The 23,442-nt window shown below is 42.2% G+C and overlaps 1 protein-coding gene across 1 annotated transcript in view; it reads left to right on the top strand.

Annotated features, from left to right (window-relative positions):
• iqgap1 (IQ motif containing GTPase activating protein 1) overlaps positions 1 to 23,442 on the top strand; it is a 54,880-nt gene that overhangs the window by 5,470 nt on the left and 25,968 nt on the right. Inside the window, exons 3-5 of the mRNA XM_085770184.1 lie at positions 18,823 to 18,979; positions 21,427 to 21,504; positions 23,162 to 23,238. Of these exons, the coding sequence (XP_085626310.1) occupies positions 18,823 to 18,979; positions 21,427 to 21,504; positions 23,162 to 23,238 (312 nt within the window). The remainder of the gene's footprint in view (positions 1 to 18,822; positions 18,980 to 21,426; positions 21,505 to 23,161; positions 23,239 to 23,442) is intronic.

Genomic DNA, 23,442 nt, shown 5'->3' with positions numbered 1-23,442 from the left:
CTCCTCTCAGCGAGTGACACATTGTCTGGGTGGAGGTGAGAGCTTTTGATTCCACAGGGGAGGCAGATTCAGCAGAGTGAAAGTGGAGGAGGAGTAGATGAGAGAGAGAGAGATTTTAACTGTACAGTACAGTTTGTTCATGGGTTGATATTGTCCTGCTGATTGTTTTCTAATCTATCTAAACTGCTCTGTAGCTGGGATTTGCGGGGCTGCAAAAAGTCTGATAACCAATTAATCTGCCAGTAATCCACATGTTTACATCAACCCTTTTTTTTGCAATTATCCCTCAAATACGATTCAAACACTTGTGACAAATGTGTATTGGAGGCTTAACATTTAGCTTTTTAACAATATATTTTTTTATTTTTCAAAATGGCCTCAGTGCAGCACTGCAGTAAACTCTTGCCAAATGTCAATAGAGTAACTAAAAACAACTAGAAAAGGTATTGAATAACTACACACTTTCTTTTCACACGTCCCCATTCACTTTTACAGTTTGGCCAGAAGAAGAAAGTGTAGCTTCATCTGCGTTCACTTTCATTTTCCAGGGCTGAGTGCAACTCCAAAAAACACACCCAGTCCTCGCTCTCACACTCAGGCCTGTTTGTATTAGGCGTTGATCTTTAGGAGTTGGAACAGTGTCTAATTAGTGTTTTGTCTAAATGATTCAAATGACAGGGTTTTACTGCAACCTCGACATTTCATGAAAGTTGGTGAAAATGGGCAAAATGAGGTCCTTTTGGAAATAAATATATCTTGTGCCAACCTCTGGGAACAACAGCACAGATCAACTTTTTAACTAATTATTTGAATACAGCAGGCCGGGGCTGTTTCTCAGCTTTGGGGCAGAAACTGCCACTTATTTGTTTTTTTAATGGCTTTATCAGACAGAGTCAGACTCAGTGTTTCCTCCTGTGCCACTGAAGCCTTAAAATTGTGAAGGCCTTTGTGACGTCTGCTCTTGGAAAATATGAAATATATAAACCTATTGGTCCTCCTGCAGCTTATTTTCCATGACAACCACTCCCCTTGTGTGATGTAGAGCCCATATAATTGCTCTGAGGTATTTACTGTGTCTATTATGTCTCAGCTTATTGAGAATGAGACTTTTTGTTACCAAACATAGTCATTACCTTTTATTTACCCCCTGATGATGAACTTTCCATTATTTCCCACACAGGGTATTTCTCTCGTGTGGTGTCTGTTGAACCTGTGATGTTTTACTCAAAATTAAAGTAGAGTGAGATCCAACAGACCTTGATCAGTACCCAGAAACCCTCCTGTCACAGTGACGGCTGTTGTCCGACCTCAAACCCCCTCATTCTGTCATGTTGTGTCTGTGGTGTCTGTGGGCAGCTGTGTGCCACTTTATCAGAGCGGTGATATTTCTACACCTGTGCATGAAGCCAGATTAAAGCTGCACCTGAAAAGCAAACGCAGTGTTTTTTTTTTCATGTGCTGTAAAATGGTTCAGAGATTCTGACTCTGACACCAGAGATTTGGTTTGAAATGTCAGGCCGACCTCTTCCACTATTTGAAAGTTGTGCTTTATTTTAAAGGTCCCATACTTCACAGGCTTAGGGTTTGATTTCAGCCCTAATCCTGGATTTAACCAGGATACCCAGAGGCTCTCTTGCTACTGAGCTGACAGTGGCAATCAGAGAAACTAAATCCTTCAAGTGTTGGATGGTGGGTCCAGTAGGGCGGGGCCTGGTGAATGCTCTGCTGTGACATCACAAAGTCACAGAAGTGCTGACAGCTGGTTTTTAGGCTCAGTTTATTAATTCAAACTGGGTGCATTTCTGAAGATGTTTTATAACATACACTATAGATGGACATCTAACTATATACTGTATGGAGCCTTAATAGAAATATTTACCTTTATACTGTATTGAGCTTTAATAGAAACATCTGGAGCTTTAATGCACAAAGACTCTGTGTCAAGCATCTTTAAAATTACAATGTCATGGTAACTAATTTGTGTATAAAATCACATGAGACTTTCTGAGGGTTCATATATGTGATATCACAAACATCATCTTGTGATTCAACTGACCCCGACTCTGCCCTTATTTGAGCTACAGTTAACACACTGTTATCAGAACAGTACAGCTCAGGTAAACAGAATTTGTGTTGCCATGGTGGCAGCAGAGTTTACCTGTGATTGGCCAGTTTCCTGCTCAGAGCCTCTGACTGGCTGACTGACAGCAGCCTGGTGTTTTATTGACTCTGAGAAGATGATTTGTTGTTTTTTCCCTCTCGTCCAGTGTAACAGATGATTGATCTGTTCTGCCTGTGTCATAGTAACACAGCCTGTGTTTGTGTGTTTGTTTGTTGTGAAAGCCAAGATCTGCTGCCTCTGACAGATACACACATGGTTGGAGTGAAAGTCGACAAATGGCTGAATTACAAAAAAATCCACTTTCCAACGAGCCTCGAACCTTTTTGTGTCAAAGTAAGTGACACTGAGGAATGTTGGGAATTTACCCTGAGAGGAGTGTCAGTGTTGTTGTTGTTGTTGTTGGATCAAATGGCTGGAATAGCTAAGTGCGTGGTTATGAGGTTACATCACTGACAGCCAGGTGAGTGTGAGGTAACAAGTTACTCCTGTGTAAATTTTTATCTGAGGGTGGAAAGTGTTTATTCCTCATACCTTTACAACTTAAGACTAAACCCCCTGAAATAAAGTCAAACATTTGTGGAGGTTTTTATTAGGAAACATGTCACTGAGCATGAGGGGAAAATCGATACAGAAAAGTACTGCAATATTTTATGTAGCAATTAAGTTTTGATTGACGCAAAGTATCAGTATCAATCAGACCAGATCATCATGGTGCCTGTGTTCTTCCAAACCTGAGAATTCTTCCTTGATTTAAAAACAACAAACCAAATAAACCCCACAAATTTGTATTTCTCTTGTAATTTTTTGACTTTAAACTTTAACTTTACCTTCTCACCACCTGCAGCAGCCTGAGATTAAGTATATTTTTGGGCTTTTTGTGCCTTTATTAGGATCTAATAATTTTCTATGAACTTTAATTGAGAGGACAGTAGAGATAGACAGGAAATGGGGAGGCACTAGGCAGAGAGAGGGGGATTGACAAGCAGCAAGGGGCACACCGGGGAGGCTAGCCTCTGGATATGGGTCGCCTGCTGAACCCAGTGAACTACAGTATACGATGTTCCAGCAGCCTGTGATTTTAAAGGGATAGTTCAAATGTTTTGGCAAATTGGCCCATTGCCATAATCGCTATAGTCATAGCAGTAGGTTCGTTACCTTTATTTGTCGGTGTAAGCTATTTTTAGAACGGCGGAGCGAAGCAGCAGGCTTCTCAGGGCTACGCTATGGAGGCTAAGGGAATTTCTTGGTTTCCCTCATCAAACTCATCAAATTCACAATCCAACAACTCCAAAACGCTGTTGTGGACAGGTTGTGAGCTGCACATTCACCACGCTATGAGATAATAACGTAATGTTATGAGACAGAGCCGTTTTAGAGGGAAATTCATGCAAAACCGCTGATGTGCGTTGCGTTTAGGGACAGTTTTTCAGCAAGCAGACTCTGTATTTACCCTGTATTTACCTCGAAAACGGCTCCGTTTCGTAACGTTAGGTTATTATCTCATAGCGTGGTGATTGTCCAGGTCACAACTTGTCCACCAGAGCGTTGTGGAGTTGTTGGATTGTGTATTTATGAGTTTGATGAGGAAACCAAGAAATTCCCTTAGCCTCCGTAGCGTAGCCCTGAGCAGCCTGCTGCTCCGCTCCACCGTTCTAAAAATAGCTTACACCGACAAATAAAGGTAACGAACCTACTGCTATGACTATAGCGATTATGGCAATGGGCCAATTTGCCAAAATGTTGAACTATCCCTTTAACGTTGCTGTGTTCTTGTTTGTCAATGTTGAACTATCCCTTTAACGTTCCTGTGTTCTTGTTTGTCATGTCCTTAAACAGAAACGGCTTCTCTTAACTTGACTAAACGCTGCTGCCGTCACAGCTAAACACCGACCTGCTGTTATTACTGTAATAAACCTGGATCAACTCCTCAGCTGGAGCCGTTTCAGCCAGTTCAGATGCTGTAATTGCAGCTGTGTGGCAAAAGTAGATGTTGTGACGTAAGTGGAGTCAGAGTCTGGAAACAAAAATGATCTCACAGTCCGACCTCCATCCCCGAGTGCTAAGTGACATTTAGAGGTAGAGCATCGATGCAGAAATGAGCCCTCGAACCGACTCCCCCCTCTCTCCAGTGCTGACCTGTGGTGTGGTGGAGGCTACACCCTCAGACAACAATGCAGATCTCTGTGCTTAACTGAGCATCTCTTGCAACATAATACAGTCACAATTAAAACCACAGTGATTCATATTAGCACATATTTTCCAGTAAAGTTATAAACTTCAAAATCATGTGAGCAGCTCCTTTACATCCCATCTACCTGCTGATTTACAGTAGTGAAACCATAATGTCATTAAAATCCAAGAGTTCCAATTTTTTTGTGAATCTTTTGTTTTTCAGTAGCATAAACTCAGATTTATCACAGTATGAATTTGTTTTTTGCCTCTAATATGATAGTTCAGAGACAGGAAAGTAGGGCGAGAGAGAGAATGACACGCAGCAAAATGACGTATGTTGAATTTAAACCTGTGTCACTGGGACTTAAACAAAATTTTCATGGCACACGTGCCAATAGGGGTTTTGTTGACTTTTACTTTAAAATATCCTGCTGTGTGTCATGTGATGTGATGATGCACAGTTGCAGATTTGCAGAGGAAGAGTCGACTACTTTCCTCCTTTAATAAAAAGCCTGACACTTGAATATCAGGGTTCAGTTTTCTCTCTTCACTGTGAAATGAAAACCACAGTTTCACCGCCTCTCCTCAGACGTCACAGCTCTTGGTTTTTTTTTTTTTCTAACATGGAAGAGGCCTCGTGCTGCTGGGCGGTGCAACGTCTTCGTATTTACATCTTCTCTGAAAAGCAGCTGTAGGTGTTAAAAAGAGACCTGACTGTGGCAGAGTGGGATAATCCACTGGAGTAAACAGAGAGATAATCTCTGTTTTATCTGCAATTCTTCATCACACAAGGTGGAACGTTATCGTGTTGTCAGATTCCTCTTCCTTTGCTTACTTCCTGTCTGTCAGCTGAGGCCGGCTTGAATAAACTGTCACCTGTCACTTTACATGTGTTGCTGTCAAACCTGGCAGTTTGATCTGAGCAGCACAGACTCAGACTCCATCTCCTCTCTCTCAACCCTCCACTGCAGGACCAGCCCAGTTCCCCCTGAGCTTTGGCCTTTTGCCTGTAATTTCCTGTTTTTAAACAGTTTCCACACACTCTTGTGTGTTTCTGCTGCCGCTGCCACTGCTGCTGCAACGAGTGTTACGTAATCCCGGGTCCTCGACATTGTGTTGCCACGGGAGAGAACAATGGCACAAGAGTGATGTGTTCAACACTTTGGTGCAGTGATACCATCTGTCCTCAGGTGCCTGATCTGACCTGTAAACAGCTTTCTGTTTGCCTCCACCCACATCAGGAAACCTGCCATAGTAATTGGGTTTTCTTATTTGAGTGGATTCGGTTTAGAGATAAAACAGTTTTAGGTAATTGATTGAATTCCCTGGTTCCAGCCTCTGTTCTGGTTCTAGATGTGAGCATCCAAAACATCTGACAACTCAGCTCTGAGACTTTTCGTAAACAGAACAATGAATTACAATAGCTGTAAAAAAAAAAAATTATGTTTTGTTGCCTTATGTTTATCTTTTAAATGAGCTAAAGCAATGAGCCGTTAGAGCAGGTGGCACCGCCCACAGAGGATCAGTCGGCCTCTGAGAAATGAGATGAACTTTATTTATTTATTTTTTTCCACATTCACATTTTATTTCCCATGTCTTCACTCTTTTTTTCTGCATTACAATCGACTTAAGATGAGTTGCTATTTCCACTTGTTTACCTCCAAACAAACAAAACTAAAGTAGCCCAGCACCCAGCAACATAAAGTGCAGACAAACAGATTCTCATATGGTTCCAACATTATTTCAGCTACATTACACATCATATACCCTTATTACACACACACACACACACACACACAAACAAACACACAGAGCATTGAAATCCCTGGGTTTGAAGGATGTTTATGAGTAAAAATTTGTAAAGGAAGGAGATGAACTTTATTAAACCACACAGGGAACTTCAAGTATGTGCAGCAATTAGGGCTCATTCAGAGAGGTTGGAGAATGGAGAAGTTAAAGAGGGAAGCGGAGCGTCTGAAATCAGCCACAAACACTTCGAAGTCGGTAGAAAAAAAGCAGAATCTCGTTGGTCGGCCCGGCCGGATCGAAAAAAATGTTGCCGTGCTGTCGGGGAGGTTGCTGTGTAAATGTTACCTGCTGAGCGCCGGTTGTCTGGGAGGCACCGCGGCCTCCGAGAGGAACGGGCGTGACTCACACAGTATGACAGTCAACGGCTGAGAATGAGAGGGAATAAAAAAGGGGGATGAAAGGGAGAGGGATCAGTGCTCCATAAATAAAGGCCCTGCAAGAGCCGGTCCCACCCCTCCTCCCCCTCCTCCTCCTCCTCCTCCTCCTCTCACCTGTGAAACCTGAGCCTGCAAGTTACTCTTCCAGTTTGGAATCACCGTCACAGTCCAGGGAAATCTGCAATGACTCGTACACAAGAGCTGAGCTGAGGCAGCAGTTTCGTCCCCCCCCTCCACCCCCTCCCCACCTGATCCTCAGGCCTACCTACCTGCCTCTCGGACTCTCCGGCCGCCCCTGCTGCTGTCTGTTATTACAGCTTTGTGTGTCGGCGCTGCAGCTGGTATTTGCACTTGTGACCTGAGCTGAACAGCAGGGACAGTAATGGCTGCGACGCTGTGACCTGACGGGGTAATTGTCCTCAGACGGAGACGGAGGCCTCCAGCACCGCAGTGGGTCAAAGGTCACCACCATTAATAGTTTTTTTATCAAAGAGCAGGCTTTCACAAGTATCTGCAGCTATACCCCATGGAAACTAGAGCAGGGGTGAAAATGTCACACTTTTCATAGTAATGAAAACAGGTTTATTCTGTCACAATAGACAAAAAAATCTGATCTATCATTGGTTTTGAACAACAGCCCAAAATCTGAAGATATTAAATGTTCAATCATAAAAAAAATGATATTAAAAGCTCATGAATTGAAGGTGTTTGTGGTTCAGTTCAACCAAAGAGTAATTATTCTTGAATTATTCTCCTTCTTTCCTCATTTAATAAGGATTTAAGAATTTTTAGATGCCTAAACTAGTAATAATATAAGAAAAAACTGATTTTATTTTGACATAAAAGCTCTTAAAGCAGAAGTAAGCGATCCGGTCGTTTTGGCTATAACTTCTTGTCAGCCGATGGAGTTAGCAGTCCCCGCCCTCGTCATGGATCTATTGGTCCTCGTCCCTATGTCACCACATTCATGCGCATCCCTTGGCTGCACACACAGAGAGGACCGCCCCTTTATGCCGTTCTCTCTCCTCATTGGATAAAGGTTGTAGGATACAAGGAAAGTTTTCTCCTCGGCTTACAGCAGAGCAGAGTGACTGAGAGACCCGTGTTTCAGACCAAACACTATATATAAGTGATTGCTGTCGGAAGACAGAACTATTTAAGACTTATATTAACACAAACATTCTGCTTACTTCTGCTTTAAGAAGGATTTAAGAATCTTTAGATGCCTAAACTAGTAATAATATAAAAAAAACTGATTTTATTTTGACATAAAAGCTTAAATACATGAAATGTGGGTCATTCAGCCACTCCCAGGCTGGGAATCCAACCTCCACTGTTAATGAACTGTCTAAGTCATCTGAGTCATCATCTAAATGAGATGATCAGATAATAGTCAATAGTCTTTAGTTCTTCTTAAAAATGTTTTAATGTGCACAGTCTCAACATGACCTGTCCCCTCCCCTCGGCCCTGTTGAAAAGTGAAACATGGTTGATTGGTCCCCCCCCCCCACTGACAACACGGTGGGCAGCGTTTCCCACAGAGACGTGATGGGTACGGTGTGGGTGCAGCTGCCGTCAGCCGTGTGAGTGTGAGTGGCGAGAGGAGGACGAGGTCAGCTGGTGCACAGATTCCAGTGCTGCAGCAAAGCATGTAATGGGCAACTTGGCTCTCACTCATCTTCTTTGTGTTTCGCTCCTGTCACTTCTTTTCCTCGTTTTCCTCCGCTTCAGCCTCTCAGCTTTGTCCTCATCAGACACAGACGCGCTCACCCAACACTTTGGATTGAGAGTGTTGATTTTTGGGATGTCAGAGAAGAGAAGAGAAGATAATGTTAATGTCCATTTCTATGCATTTTCACTCTTCTCTTTCTATGTACTGGACACTCTTTTAAAGAGATTTTAATCTCAATAAGTCATTTTTTCCTGCTTAATAAAGTAAAAAAAAAAAATCATACATGAAAGGCTGCACAATTAATTCAAAGTGCAATATCCAAAGCACAGACGCTGCTATTTTTTGATGAAAGTAAAATGTGTCCAAACGTTGTTGTGCACTGTCAGCACTGTGAGTGTTGTGTTGCCATGGAGATGACCTGACCTACAAATCATGTTCTCCAGATGCAGGAGAAATTTTTTGTTTGGTATGAGACCTGACTGAATCACATTGTCATCAATGTCATATACATGTTTTTGTTCAAATCAAATACAACTCAAACTCACCCTGAGGTTTCTCCGGTTTTTCCCTGTTAAAAGGGTTTTCCATGGAGTTTTTCCTCAGTGGATGTGAGGGTCTAAGGGCAGAGGATGTTGTTATGATGCCATGTAAAGCCCTTTGAGACAAACTGTTTGTAAAAAAAAAATGGGCTATACAAATAAAATTGCCTTGCCTTGCTTTGCCTAATAATTAAAATGTCTATTTTTTTTAAAAAAAAATATTGTGCAGGCCTAATTAAAACAATAATGTTTCGCTTCAAAAACACCAAGAAAAGAAAAATGTATAAACAATAACTTATAAATAAGGTTGATTTTAAAAGGTAATGCACAGTTAAAAAAAAAAATATGTGCAGGCTTAAACTGTGACACTTCGCATTAATATTCCAGGTATATAAAAGTCTGACTGAGCAGAAATTTAACTTGACACAGCAGCACAGGAATAATAAAATAGTTTCCATGGAGACCTGCACATCTGACAGTAAGCAACAAAGGAAGACTAAACAATAGAATAATAGATGCGTTAATATCAGGCGTGTGTGTGTGTGTGTGTGTGTGTGCATGTGCCCTGCAGTCAGTGGCGGTCGGAGGGACCGAGCTGAGCTGCAGCGTTGTGGGCTGGTGGCACGAAGCAGCCGCCACACTCTCTCACCGCACACACACACACACACACACCGTGCCTCTCCAGCTCTTCTGTCAACACAGCGCACAGCTCTCTTTTCCTCTTTAGACACACGTGGACAACGCACAACTAAACTGCATTTAGAAAACCACACAGCAGCACATGACAGGGCGCTGTCAAAAGGTCCTGATGCTTTGTGTACAAGCGCCACCCTCTCCCGTCTGAAGTTGGCATCATTGTGTTGTGTGTGTGTGTGTGTGTACATGAATGTTACACAGTTTAACATAACCCTGCCTCAGGCGGTGGGTGTGGCTCGTCTCTTCTCCTGCCTTGCCTTAACGTTTGGAGTGTGACGTTCTTCACCTGGTAGTTCAACTTCAACTGTCTTTTATGCAAATGAGCTTCATCACAGTTAACAATATAATTGGTTCCCATTGCTGGTTAGTGGGAACTGTTGAGCTTGCTTAACAACAACACGCTAACATGCAACATCTAGGCTTTTTTTTTCAACAGGGTGGTATGTAGCCTACAGCATTTAGATTTTCAGCAAGATTATGTAAAATTTCACCACCACTCTCAGTCATGTTGAAACACCAGAATAAAATCAGACTCTGTGTTGATGCCCACTGACTGACAGACTGACTGACTGAGAAAAAGGTGTGTAGTTCTAACTATAAGCTGATGCCAGTTATTCTCTTGATGTGACTAAAACGCTGACTGTACCATTTCCATATTCAAAGCGTTGCTTTCCGGTAAGCGTGTTCCGGCTGGTGTCTGTGCAGTGTGGACGTGGGATCTGAGGTGCTGGAGAATGATGATTTGCAGCCTATAGAGAGCCGAAGGGGAAGCAGGAAGTAACGGCGCCATGGGTCCTCAATTCGAAAAAAGTCTCCATACAAATGAATGAGAGTCCAAGTTTTATTTCGTGATCCGTTTGAATTGTGCCATGAGAAAAAAATATGTCCTCTACCTGTTTAAAACTAGGGCTGACCTCCAAAAGTCGACGATTCGACGATTCGATTCGGAGGGGTCTGATTCGACTATGAACCTCGTAGTCGAATCTAACCCCTACCATTCTGACTATATGGGGGTGCCCACGGCTGCTGAGCATAAATTGTTACATAGAATGTCTTTTTTCGTTATAAAAAGACTATTTTGATACAAAATCTGCCTACTTTCTGTTAATAAAGAGTTCAAAATTATGTGTGCGTTTAAACGGTAGTCTTAGCTTCTTACTACGTATTAATAAATCACCCACTGCAGTTGCACAATTAAATGAGCGGAGGTTTTTTTTTTTTTTTTTCAAATGAGCGGAGGTGAGCAGTAGGACCGTCAAAGTCACTGCAGAACACTCACGGAGTGGCAAAAAGACGAGGGGCAGAGCCGCCAAAGTTTAAAATCAAGGAAGTCTGACAGTCTAACTTTGTCAACATTTATCATGCATGACCTGACAGAACAGCAAAACATTTACATCTGACTTTGACCGAGTTACATTCAAGAACCTGCTTTCAGTCACGGAAAATAAATTAACTCCAGCGGTGATTTTTTTTTTTTTCGATGGATCAGCTGTGTTTACCGTTTCAAGTGTTAATAGTTCTGATGGTTAGACAGATGAATTATTCCCTAACACATCCTAAAGTTTGACATGTCAGAGTTTTTCAGAAGAGGAACTTGTTTTTTTTTCTGACTTCCGAGTTGTCATGAACGCACCATCAGTGTCGGGAGTCACAGCTGTAATCTCGTCCCTCTGCAGCCTGTCTGTCTCTCTGCCGGTGCCGCGGTCACACTGTGTGTTACAGGATTGATTAACGTAATGTACGGATTGTCGAGTCCTTCTGACCTCCGTTTGTTTTGATACTACATGTTTTACCCGGTTTCTCTGTGTCCACGACCACCGCTATCCTTCACCACGTTGAGGGATGAGGGATGACTCACAGTCCGAGCAAAAGGAGCGTTGTCCAGGGCAACGTAACATAAACGCATACCCTGGCTCACAATGGCTACTAAAAATCATCCAAAGTGTGGAAAATAAATAAAGGTATTTGTTTTACACCTACCATATTTTTGGGGTGTTTTAGCTCTTTTGTTTGAAACGGAAAAAGTCGCAAATTTGCTGCTATCTATAAAAAAAAAAAAAAAAAAAAAAAAAAGGTTCGACGATCAGTCGACTATGGCAAAATCTGACGAATCAGATTCGACTATGAAAATCCTTAGTCGAAAACAGCCCTATTTAAAACATCACGTTTCATGCCAAGAAATCAGCAGTTTATCGTAAAACGGAAACAGAAGAATGTATTTTGTGTCACGACGCTCTGCGGACTACAAATCCGGTGTCCCACAAAATATACATCACCAACTGACACGGGAAAGGGCGGCATTTGGTGTGTGACGTCACCTACGCGACCTGTAGTCTTTCTGGTTACGGACTCTTCGGAATTTTATTTTACAATAGGTTTACAACAAACTGCTGATTTCTCGGCATGAAACGTGATGTTTTAAACAGGTAGAGGACATATTTTTTTCTCATGGCACAATTCAGTCGGATCACGAAATAAAACTTTGGCTCCCGTTCATTTGTATGGAGACTTTTTTTCGAATTGAGGACCCATGGCGCCGTTACTTCCTGCCTCCGCTTCTGCACTCTATGTAGTCAGGTTTAGCTGCTGGATGAACAGTTACACTAACGGTGCAACAGACACAGTCACAGGCCGGACTTAACTCTTCTAAACAATGAGTCAGTGAAAGCTATTAGGCCGCTCCCAGCGAGGGAGGGAGGGAAGGAGGGAGGGAGGGGAGAACAGGACCTCTCAACACCACAGTAATGAGCCTTACATTATCTGGCTCTTATTAAATATTAACCATGGAGGAAGCAGAGAGACTGTGGTGCTAAGTAATACTTGGGAAAGAGGAAGTGTGTAACTGAAATCCAAAGTTTCTGCAATGGATTAAACATTATCAACGGCCCCCACCCTACTCACATCCGTAGAGCCACCTCCATGGCGGGGAAGCAGCGGCGGCGGACAAAGTTTTGCATGTGGCAGGAGGACGGAGGATGTAGGAGTCGGTGTGTCTTCCTGAGGAGACAGCGAGACTCTTCCTATGAGAATGACCTCTGACTTCAGCTTCCTGCATCGGAGCCGGGATGAGACGAGGATTCCTGGTGTTTCCTTGTGCGTCCGTCCACACCGTGGGAGATGTGTTTGTAAAGCGCTCAAGGCCCTTTTAAATAAGTCCAGCTTTTTATTGATGTATGAGCAGTTCAAGAATCAAAATATTATTATTATATCAGCTCAATGCGTTAGATGGAAGATCCCATTGTTTTAATTTAAACAGCATTTTCAAAGGTTAAAAGCTCCTTCAGCTCCAGAGTTACACCAGATTAATGGAAGATTAACTGGAGCTTTGTTGATTCTCTTTGATGCATTTTATACACGTTTCCTGCCAGTCGTGTTGATTTTCAGCCACTTTGGTAACAATTTGTGGACATTTTGTTGTTTTTGTTTACTTTGAGTCAGGTGTGTCTCCTGCTTGAAATTCCATTCTGCTGTGTAAATGTTTGCAGTGTACCACTACAGTATGTGTATGCGAGCTGGAGTCCAGTTATGCTATTTATTACCGTGGCTGTATGTTCAGCCTGTGTTGTAGTGTCAGCTGGAAAAGTGGGTGAATATTTATTCATGCATTCATAATGCATGATGTCATGGGAAAAGTTAACAAACGTCACTGTAAATGTGACTGACAGTGTTCACCAGCATCGTGTCGTCTCTCGGTCATCATGCTAAATATTTAGCCAGTGACTATGAACATCTCTCTGTTCTAGTTGGTTAGTTAATAGTTTGTTAAATTAATGTCTTTTTGTGGTTTTTCAGTTGTGCACTGACTCCGACTTTCTGAACTCAACCCTCATGTCACTGCTTTGGGATGTGAGAAATAAAACTTTGTTATTTTCAATGGCAGCATTACATCATCACCCCTCAAACATAGACAATATACATATTTAGGAAAAAAACCATCAGAAAATACAATACTGTCATTGGGTACTAACAACAACAGAAAAAGAAGCACTCGTGTCCTTCTCATTGTTTTTTTTAATATTGCAAACTGCGTTTTTTTGGAGACTGCGTGTTTTTCTTTGTTTTGAAGTACTAACAACAACAACAACTTAAAGGTGTACAGAAATGGCCGTTTGTCCTGTTTGTCGTGCCGAGTTCTCACGAGTTGTCGCACGAGTTTACCCGAGTAAGGAAAACGAATTTGATTGGTCGTTATCGAGCGAGCGGGATATTCAAAGCTTGGGGCGAGCCCGAGACCGAGCTCGGTGTGTGTGTGTCTCAGACGTTTGATTGACGGATGATGGATCCAATGTCAGTGGCTGATGAATCATGAGCAGGCTGATGTATAATCCGTGCGCCTGCATTATCCAATGCGGGAAAAAAAAAAAACACTTTCATCCCGGATTTACTCAAAAATAGAATTTTGCACAAAGTTTGGACTACATCGTCTGATAGATGAGTTATTACACTAATGTTAGGACCCACAGTGGGATCAAATTCAATTTTTTTTTTTTCTGTACAGCTTTAAACATAAAATACAACTGTAAAACTCAAAAAGTTTGCAGAAAACTTGCAATGGCACTGTATGTTAATTAGTAAATTTGAGGGCAAAACACTTTTCACATAATTTATTCTGGCTCACATCATGCAAAAACATGCTGACGCGTTTCGGCTATGCAGCCTTCATCAGAGTGTATCCAACTGTGTAACTACTATGTTTCTACATTAATACTGTATATTACAATATTTTTGCTGGACAGTATCAGGATAAAGGTTCTGGATTCGATTCCCGGTGGCCTTTTTGAAACATCTCCCTGTGCCTCTGTTGGTTCTCTCCAGGTTCAAAGACACATAGGTGTCTCTGTGATAGACTGGCGACCTGTCCAGGGTGTACTCCACCGTTGTCATAGATGGGATTGGCTCCAGCCCCCCTCCCCCCAACAGCCCTGTGTAGATTATCTGTGTAGACAATTGATGGATGTATCATCAGACATTACATTCAGGGTATTGCTCAATCCAGTATGAATCAAACGCAGCATTGTCCTTCACGTATAATGTCCCCGATGATGCTTTCGCACCTTCACTTTTCTCACCTGACTTAATTCCCGAGATGCCAGCACATGTGTTCATAATTGTGGCTATTTTTCCATTGCACACACACACACATTGCATGGTGTCATAATCATAACTTGAAATGTATTTCTAGCCGCTTGTCTGGCATTGTTGGAATCCACTCATTAAAGTTCTGAAATCCATTCATAGCTGCTGTCCTCGGTGGTTGAGCTGAGGCTGAGGGTGTGTCTGTGTTTGTCTGTTTGTGTTCGCCTGGAAAAAAAAAAGGGTGTGTAGCCCTGATAAAGGAGCCATTAGCCAGCAGCCTTTATGGAGCCTTTCACTGCCGCGCTGTGGAGTGAAAGCAGGAGCTTGTTCCCGGCTGCCAGGCCCCGGCCCTGCTCCACGGGTCGCTCACCTTGGCCTCAATAGCAGGACTGTCCCGAGACCCCGTGTCCCAACTTCCTGGGAGGGAAGTTGTTTCAGCTGCAGAGTGTGGGTGTCGGTGTATTTTCATGTATTTGTATGAGAACCAAATGCCTTAACAAGTAGGGCTGTTTTCGACTAAGGATTTTCATAGTCGAATCTGATTCGTCAGATTTTGCCATAGTCGACTGATCGTCGAACCTTTTTTTTTTTTTTTTTTTTTTTTTTATAGATAGCAGCAAATTTGCGACTTTTTCCGTTTCAAACAAAAGAGCTAAAACACCCCAAAAATATGGTAGGTGTAAAACAAATACCTTTATTTATTTTCCACACTTTGGATGATTTTTAGTAGCCATTGTGAGCCAGGGTATGCGTTTATGTTACGTTGCCCTGGACAACGCTCCTTTTGCTCGGACTGTGAGTCATCCCTCATCCCTCAACGTGGTGAAGGATAGCGGTGGTCGTGGACACAGAGAAACCGGGTAAAACATGTAGTATCAAAACAAACGGAGGTCAGAAGGACTCGACAATCCGTACATTACGTTAATCAATCCTGTAACACACAGTGTGACCGCGGCACCGGCAGAGAGACAGACAGGCTGCAGAGGGACGAGATTACAGCTGTGACTCCCGACACTGATGGTGCGTTCATGACAACTCGGAAGTCAGAAAAAAAAACAAGTTCCTCTTCTGAAAAACTCTGACATGTCAAACTTTAGGATGTGTTAGGGAATAATTCATCTGTCTAACCATCAGAACTATTAACACTTGAAACGGTAAACACAGCTGATCCATCGAAAAAAAAAAAAATCACCGCTCAAAGTCAGATGTAAATGTTTTGCTGTTCTGTCAGGTCATGCATGATAAATGTTGACAAAGTTAGACTGTCAGACTTCCTTGATTTTAAACTTTGGCGGCTGGTGATTTATTAACAAGAATTAAAAAGTTATGAAAATCCATGAAAATCAGGCTCTGGTTCCGGACAAGAAGTCTGCTTTAAGACCAGTTTGTATTTGAGGATGTGTGTGTGTGTGTGTGTGTGTATATAAGGGGGGTCTGTCTGTAGGAGGAAAGGAATCTTTTAATCTTTCTCAGGATGTAGTTAACCTCGTTGCTCGACAAAGACCTTAGTTACGGAAGAATGGGAGTGTTTTTTTAAGCAGATGAAAAGGGAGACTGTTTGACTTTTTCTAAAGGCCACATTCGACCTCAGCGTCTGACCTCACACTGTGAAATTCCTCGCTGCCAATGATAAACTCAAGGCTTTCATAATCAGAGGTGATATCTGATTATAAAGGAGGGCAGACCCTGGGAGGGGGGGGTTATGGAATGTAGCCATTAATCTTTGATAGAAGAAGATGTGTTACTGAGTTTACAGCACATTACAGTAGATTTAGATCTTCAGATTCACTTTAGAGTTAAAGTCATGTCTGGTCTTTACTCACATATAAAATCCAAGAAGGAAAAAGCTCTTGTGTACTTAAACTCTTCCTCTGCAGTGACCTATGAGCCAGACGTCCATATCTGTTTTTGTTTTTTTATCAAACAAAAACACGACATAAATAACCAGAAGACAAAACAATAAACACAGATTAAATTTAACATGACATTTCAGTATCAGTCAGGACTGATGACCTGAATAACATATTAAAAGGGGAAACAAGCACATTAACCAAACGAATAAGAAGGAAAAGCAATTGAAGAGTTCATTTGCAAAAGCAGATAACTCCGCTTTTAAAAAATTCTGGAATCTTCATTTTTTATTTTTTATTTACATAAGGTGATATCAGTCGAACCAAAGTTGAGTGACTTTGAGATGTAACAAAACAGACATATCTCAAAAAAATGAAGTTTTATTGAAAACAACACTATGCAAAGAATAATTACAAAGCTTAAGCTTCAGCTAATTTTTTCAAAATGACGCTTTTGCAAATGAACTCTTCAATTGTAAATGTTTTGTTTTATGTATTTAGAAATAACTTTGATATTAAGATGAACAGCCACTGTGATTCCTCTGTAAATGTCGAGCTCCTCAGTCTGTGGCTGTGTCCAGTGATGTGGAAGTAGGTGAGTCAGGTTGGATTACAGGAGGCTGAGGCTCGCTGACAGCAGAAAGCTACAACGTCTCCGCTGAAAGGAGCTCAGGTTTTTGACCTGCTCTGGTTTTGTCCATAGTTGCTGAGCAGAGGATGAACGGAGGTGGTGGAATCCGGTCCACCAGGCCGCCGGGCCGCCGGGCCCCGGGCCCCGGTGTGAGAGCTCAGCGTGTCTCCTGCGTGTCCCAGGGCCGACACGGACACGCAGCAGGAATGCGACTCCGCGGTATGATCGGAAAAAAGAAATGAAATGTCACACATGAGGAATGCTGGGAACTCTCTGGCTCAGCAGGGGAGGTCACCACAGGCCGGGGTCAGGTGGCTGCTGCCTCCAAGCTGCAGGATTAGTTTGGAGGCGATGCCGTGGTGTTATTTGAATAAACACAGGTTGTGTACCTATGACGTAGCTCAGTGTGCTCTGTATACAGCAGCCTCATCCTTTCACAGCCAGGTCCACACCTGCTCAGGTTGTTGGGTTGTTTACTGCAGCTGTGGTGGTGTTGTTGGTTCTTCGCTTGCTCTCCTCCATTTATAGCATCACTTTATATTTTTAAAAGTTTCACATCCATAATTGAAGTCATCATCTCTCTGGTAACTTCTTATTTTTAGATGTAGAAAAAACGTTCTTTCTTTCTTGGACACATGCAATGACTAATATTAAACGAAAACAGCACAGTGCATACCCACAGTATACACACACACACATGCACAGACTGCCACTGGGATCTGGGATCATGTTTAGATTTAGCTTTCTGTTCAAGGATTTGATTTAGGAGGGGCTGAGCCTGCACCCTGGGTCTCTGAGGCGTCTTCCTGAGCAGAGGAGCCGATACTCAGTGTGAAGGACTCTGTAAGGATTCAGTAATTCTGGTGATTGTGTGTCCTTGTGTGATAATCTGCAGTTTGTATGATTCTGTGAGGCTTACTGTAGATGCCGTAACTCTACTCTGAAGTGATAGAAGAGGAGAAACAAGTTGTGGATGACACAGAATGTCCTCAGGCTGTTGGTAAAATGCATCTGTTGGACTCTTGTTATGTTTTGATATTATAATAATGAGTAATTAGTCAAAAGCTGTTGTTGTTGCTGCTTACTGTAAAGTAAATGTGGTGTGAGGACGGCCACCCAGGAAGACACCATGGTTTTACTTAAAACTAAAAAAAAAAAAAAAAGAAGTTTCTCTTCTGAACAGTGGCCATGTTTGTGAACGTCTCCGACTCAGCTCTGCCTGGTCAGACTTGTCTCGGTCTCAGTTGTGAGTGGGGACGGGTGTTACCAAAGTCATTATCACCCAAATGAACTTTCACACTTGTTTGAATGTGGGACAGTCGACACCCGTGATCTGGTGAATCTAAAGTGGTGCATGCTCCAGTTAGTAGTCAGTGATGATATTGATGTAAGCCCAAAGAAGAATCTATTTTAACAAACATAAAATGACATATTTACTCAACCATAACATCCTACTGTAACACACTCCTCCCCATGTCACTGAAATCAGAGCAGTTAAAACAAGACTCTCAGTTTCAGTTTCATGCAGCCGAGGCCTCACTGCTTCAACAGCGTATCCGATTAAACATTTCATCCGTCTTCATTGTATCGCCTTAAATGCTCATATAAAGTGCTTTCAGCTTTCATAAGTAGCTGTCAACTATAAGTGGATATCTTATTGAACGCTGCTTTCTATTTCCAGGAGCCAGAGCCGAAATAAAATCCTTTTCAAGTGCTGTCTCGATTGTCTTGTGGGTTTATAAAAATAAATAAATAAATCAACAACAGTAATTATGCCTGTGGGGACACTGAGCTGTGTATTTAAACATGGATGCATATATCTCCAGTCCTTTTGTGTTTACTGTCTTATGTAACGCCTGCGCTGTGCTCCTCCTGCAGATGGATGGAGGCCTGTCTGGACGAGGAGCTGCCTCCCACCACCGAGCTGGAGGAGGGGCTGAGGAACGGCGTCTATCTGGCCAAACTGGGCAACTTCTTCGCCCCCAACACCGTCTCCCTCAAGAAGATCTACGACCGCGAGCAGACACGCTACAAGGTGAAAACATGTCTTGTGTATTCATTCATCAAAGGAAGATAGAATACTTTTCATCTTAAAGGGATAGTTCACCCAAAATTCAAATTTCACTCATTATCTACTCACCCTCATGTCAACTAAGGGCGCACTCACACTAGGCAATCGTACCGTGCCCAAGTTTGCCCCCTAAAGTCCGGATTCTATTGCTAGTGTGAGTGCAAGTGTTCCGTGTTCCTGAGCACGGTACACTTCCCTGGCCCGGCACGGTCAGGAGAGGTGTGCTTGGGCACGGTACGCTTGGCCAGGAATGCGCACACGTAATGCGCTGCGGGCTCATCCTCCACCACGTGTCTGCAACCGCATGTAAACAACAGTCACTTAACGACTACGTCGCGCCGTAAACATCGCTAGTTAACGTCGCTTTGATTAAACTTCAAGATAACCATGACAACCGGTCAAAGCGCCGTTCTTTCTGCAGTCATAGCGCATCTGTCGTGTTGGTATATCAACGTGATGACGTTTGTGTCGGAGGCAACCGTGCTTGAGCACGCTTAGGTTCGAGGCAGTGTGAGTGCGGGCCAGCGGGGGACAGGGGAGGGGAGGCATTTGGGCTTCAGCACGGTACGGATCAACTGGCCCTAGTGTGAGTGCGGCCTATGAGCTGTGAGAATTTTCAGAGTCCTCCGTTCCTTCTCTGAGTTACGGGGGGTCCGCGCAGCAGTATTTGTCCATATAATGGTTGTCAATGGATACCAACTTTCTTTGTCCAAAAAGACACACCAAAAAACATCCAAATACCTCCATACTGCTCGTCTGTAATGTCCATCTTGTATTGAAGCCCCGACATGAGAAATTGTTCCGAAAAAAATTAAATAAGTCTGTATTTTAAGCTTGTTTGTAGTGGAAGCTCCCAGTGTCTCAGTTCACTGCTCTTCCTGTGTCAGTGCAAATCAACCGGCGGAACAATTTCTCATGTCGGGGCTTCAATACAAGAGGGACATTACAGACGAGCACCATGGAGGTATTTGGATGTTTTTGGTCTGTCTTTTTGGACGAAGAAAGTTGGTATCCATTGACAACCATTATATGGACAAATACTACTGCGCGGACCCCCCTGTAACTCAGAGAAGGAACGGAGGACTCTGAAAATTCTCACAGCTCTTAGTCGACATGAGGGTGAGTAGATAATGAGTGAAATTTGAATTTTGGGTGAACTATCCCTTTAATTTGAGAGCGGCGGTCACAGGTTTGGTTCAAAAAACACTTCACAACTGAAAGTGCTTCTTCCTCAAAAACAAAATCCATGACTCAGATTTAATACAAAAAATCTTATATTTTTTAAATCATGGTCATTGGTGTATTGGGAACCATGAGTTTCCAAACCAGTGCATGTTGGGATATTTTATTCTGGACTCAAGTGCTGGCCAGTCAAACCAGTTATCTCTGTGAAAAAGCTGCAATAACAAGTTTTCTGAGATGACAAACAAGATAAAATCTCAATTCAAACTTAATGTAGTGTGATTATAAAGCAGGTGTAGGTTCTATATTAAAACTGTGAAAGTATCAAAGCCTCAGTCCACAGAGAAATGTACTGTACACAACCTGTACTCAGACACTGAGCCTTAAAACTATTTGTGAGGTCTTCTGTGACTTTGTGATGTCACAACAAAGCAGTCACCCACCTAGACCCACCATCCAACACTCAGTTTGACCTGAAACCAGCTCTAATTTTACTGTATCACTCAGTCAGCCAATTCAGAAGAGAGACTCAGAGCCTGCTCTCTTCTGATTGGCTGACGCCGACCTCTTGTTTCTAAAGCTTCAGAGAGAAGCCGAGAAAGTAATGTAAAACCACACAGGGATGGTTTTTGGTTCTTAAAACCACAAATATGTCTTCTTATGGAGCAACACTTCAAATAAACTGGAGGAGAAAAGGAAAATGTGTAACTTTAACGACAAATACAAGAATTCCTCATTTTGATTTGGAGTAATATAGAAAATAGCAAAAGTGATAAAGCAAGAGGGTTTGAAGAGATGGGAACGGGAACGGCTCCCCTTAAATTGGAACATTCCTTTTTCAGTCATATTCTTGTCTGAGTTTGTTAACAAAGCCATTATTTTTACAGCTTTTACAAAAGCAGGAAGTGTCAATCAAATGCTCTAAAGTTTGCACATAAAATATTATTGTCCTCGAAAGTTTTTTGGACTGAGCTCTGGAACCAGACTCCTCTATTGTTTGGTCACAAACACACAATCTTTAGTGCTGCACTGTTCTGTAAAGTCCAGTTTGTCTTAGTCACTGTGTATTTCCCTGCTTTGTGTTATAAAGCAGCCCAGGCTTTTGGCTGAATGGGGGCTGGTTTTACAGTTTCTGCTGTGAAGAGAAACTGAGACTGACCTAGAGTCTGATAGAGGCAAGGGTGAACAACGTGTTTGTTGTGTGCTGATGTTTAGTTTCTCTCTTCCAGGCGACAGGTCTCCATTTCAGACACACAGACAATGTCATCCAGTGGCTCAATGCCATGGCAGAGAAGGGACTGCCAAAGGTGAGTGTCGCTCACATTACGTCTGTGTCTGACACACACCCACAAACACTGTCACTCACACATGAATAAACCTCCAGTGACGATAAGGCTCAGACCAGAAGTAAACTTTTTTTTTGGAATATCAGGTATTGATTCTTCCCCAAACTAGGTAAAAAAACACATAATTCAAAGACTTTACTATAATGGAAATCTGATGACTCAGTCGGTGAGTCAGCGACGCTCCAGATTGAATGTCTGGCTCTGCTGTTGTATTTTGGTCCAGAATTCTTTCTTTCTTCTTTTTTTGTGCCTAATTTTGGCCATTAACTGAAAATTGCCCACAGTTAATGTGACATTAATCCTCAACATCATTCAAAGCACACAGCACAGCATCAAAACCAAAGAGACTTGAGTTCTCATAAATTACTGTCACATGCTAATGTTGCTCTGATCAGGAGACACTTCCCCTGTCACGCTGAACCTGCAAATGCACAAACACGACACACACGTGGACATTGTTAAACAATAACACTATGATTTAATGTATTTGAATGTCATGTCACTGAAAAAGAGAGTTTTTAATAGATTTCCTTTCATAGTGATGGATATTATAACACAAACAGGTTTCCAGTCAGTGAAAATAACTTAAACACGGTGGTGAAATGAGCTGAAGTTAGACTGTTCAATGTTTTGTAAAGAGGTTATTAGGTTTGTTAAGTGCATGTTTTGTAGTTAATATGCTATAATAGTCCCTTTTTAAAAAGAAGTAAACAGTGGTCTATTATAGTCAAAGTGCTGCTCTGAGAATTTTCCACTGGCTCCTTTCTGGGAAACTCTGAGTATATGTCACTCTGAATTGGCACGAGAGAGAGAGAAAAAAAAAAAAAGATATGACCCCCAAATTTCACCAACTGGCAGCTTGGACAGAGTAATACAAAGTAATAAAACAACAATTACCTAGCAGTATCCAAGGGTTGTTTCAACTGAGGGAAAGTATGCACAACCTGAAAGGAATTTATATATTCAAAAAACCACCAGTAAGGACAAACATGAAACGTCACTGTATCACAACAAAAGGAGTTAATCTGTGGAATAACTGCAGGGATGAGCTGAAAACGTGTAGCAATTTAGCTGAATTAAAGAGATTATTTAGAAACAAAATACTGAGTTCCTATGGCGTGGACTAGTGTTTTTGTTCCTTGTTTTCTATTTTATGGACTGTACTAATTATCTGGAATACATATTTTATTATGACTGTTTTTTATAACCTATTATTATTAATATATTAGTATTATTATTTTGATTAGTATTATATAAATAGAAGGGGGTAGGGCCAGAAAAGTTTTTAACTTCTTCTTACCCCTTTTCAACATGACAGGCACCTTCTTTAGAGATGATGATTATTAATATACATTTATTCATTGTTTTTATTTTTGTTATTTCATTTGTTTTGTTTTTATCATGACATGTTCAATAAAGAATCTAAATCTAAAACATCAGGAGAACTTCAGTCTGTGCCACCAAGACAATGCTAGAGCCTGTGTATGCACATTCACATTGTGTAATCCCCCTTTTGACTTCATACCCTCCTGAATCACTCCTGCACACATGCAGCAACATGCTGTGCAGCTGCTGAACATGCTGATCTCACCGACTATCTCTCTCTCTGTCCCTGCAGATCTTCTACCCTGAAACCACAGACATATATGACAGAAAGAACATGCCACGCTGCATCTACTGTATACACGCACTCAGGTAGTCACTCCGTTTGTCTGTGTGTGATTATACGACCGGGCCAGGCCCCCGGGGCCTCTGGGTGGCCCTGTGGTTGCTCTGTGGTCCGTGCACATTTCGTGGGGGTTGAGCATGTTTCACGTCGGTGACATTTTTATGAGGTGAGCGGTGCAGTTTTTCAGCAGAGAGGCATTCAGAGGTAGGAGGTATGGATACAGGAGTCAG

Source organism: Trachurus japonicus, chromosome 3, assembly GCF_045865225.1.
Source record: "Trachurus japonicus isolate A0001 chromosome 3, Traja_1.0".
Lineage (NCBI taxonomy): Eukaryota > Metazoa > Chordata > Actinopteri > Carangiformes > Carangidae > Trachurus > Trachurus japonicus.
The sequence above is the reverse complement of the archived record's forward strand: the minus strand, read 5'-3'. Positions and strand labels throughout refer to the sequence as shown.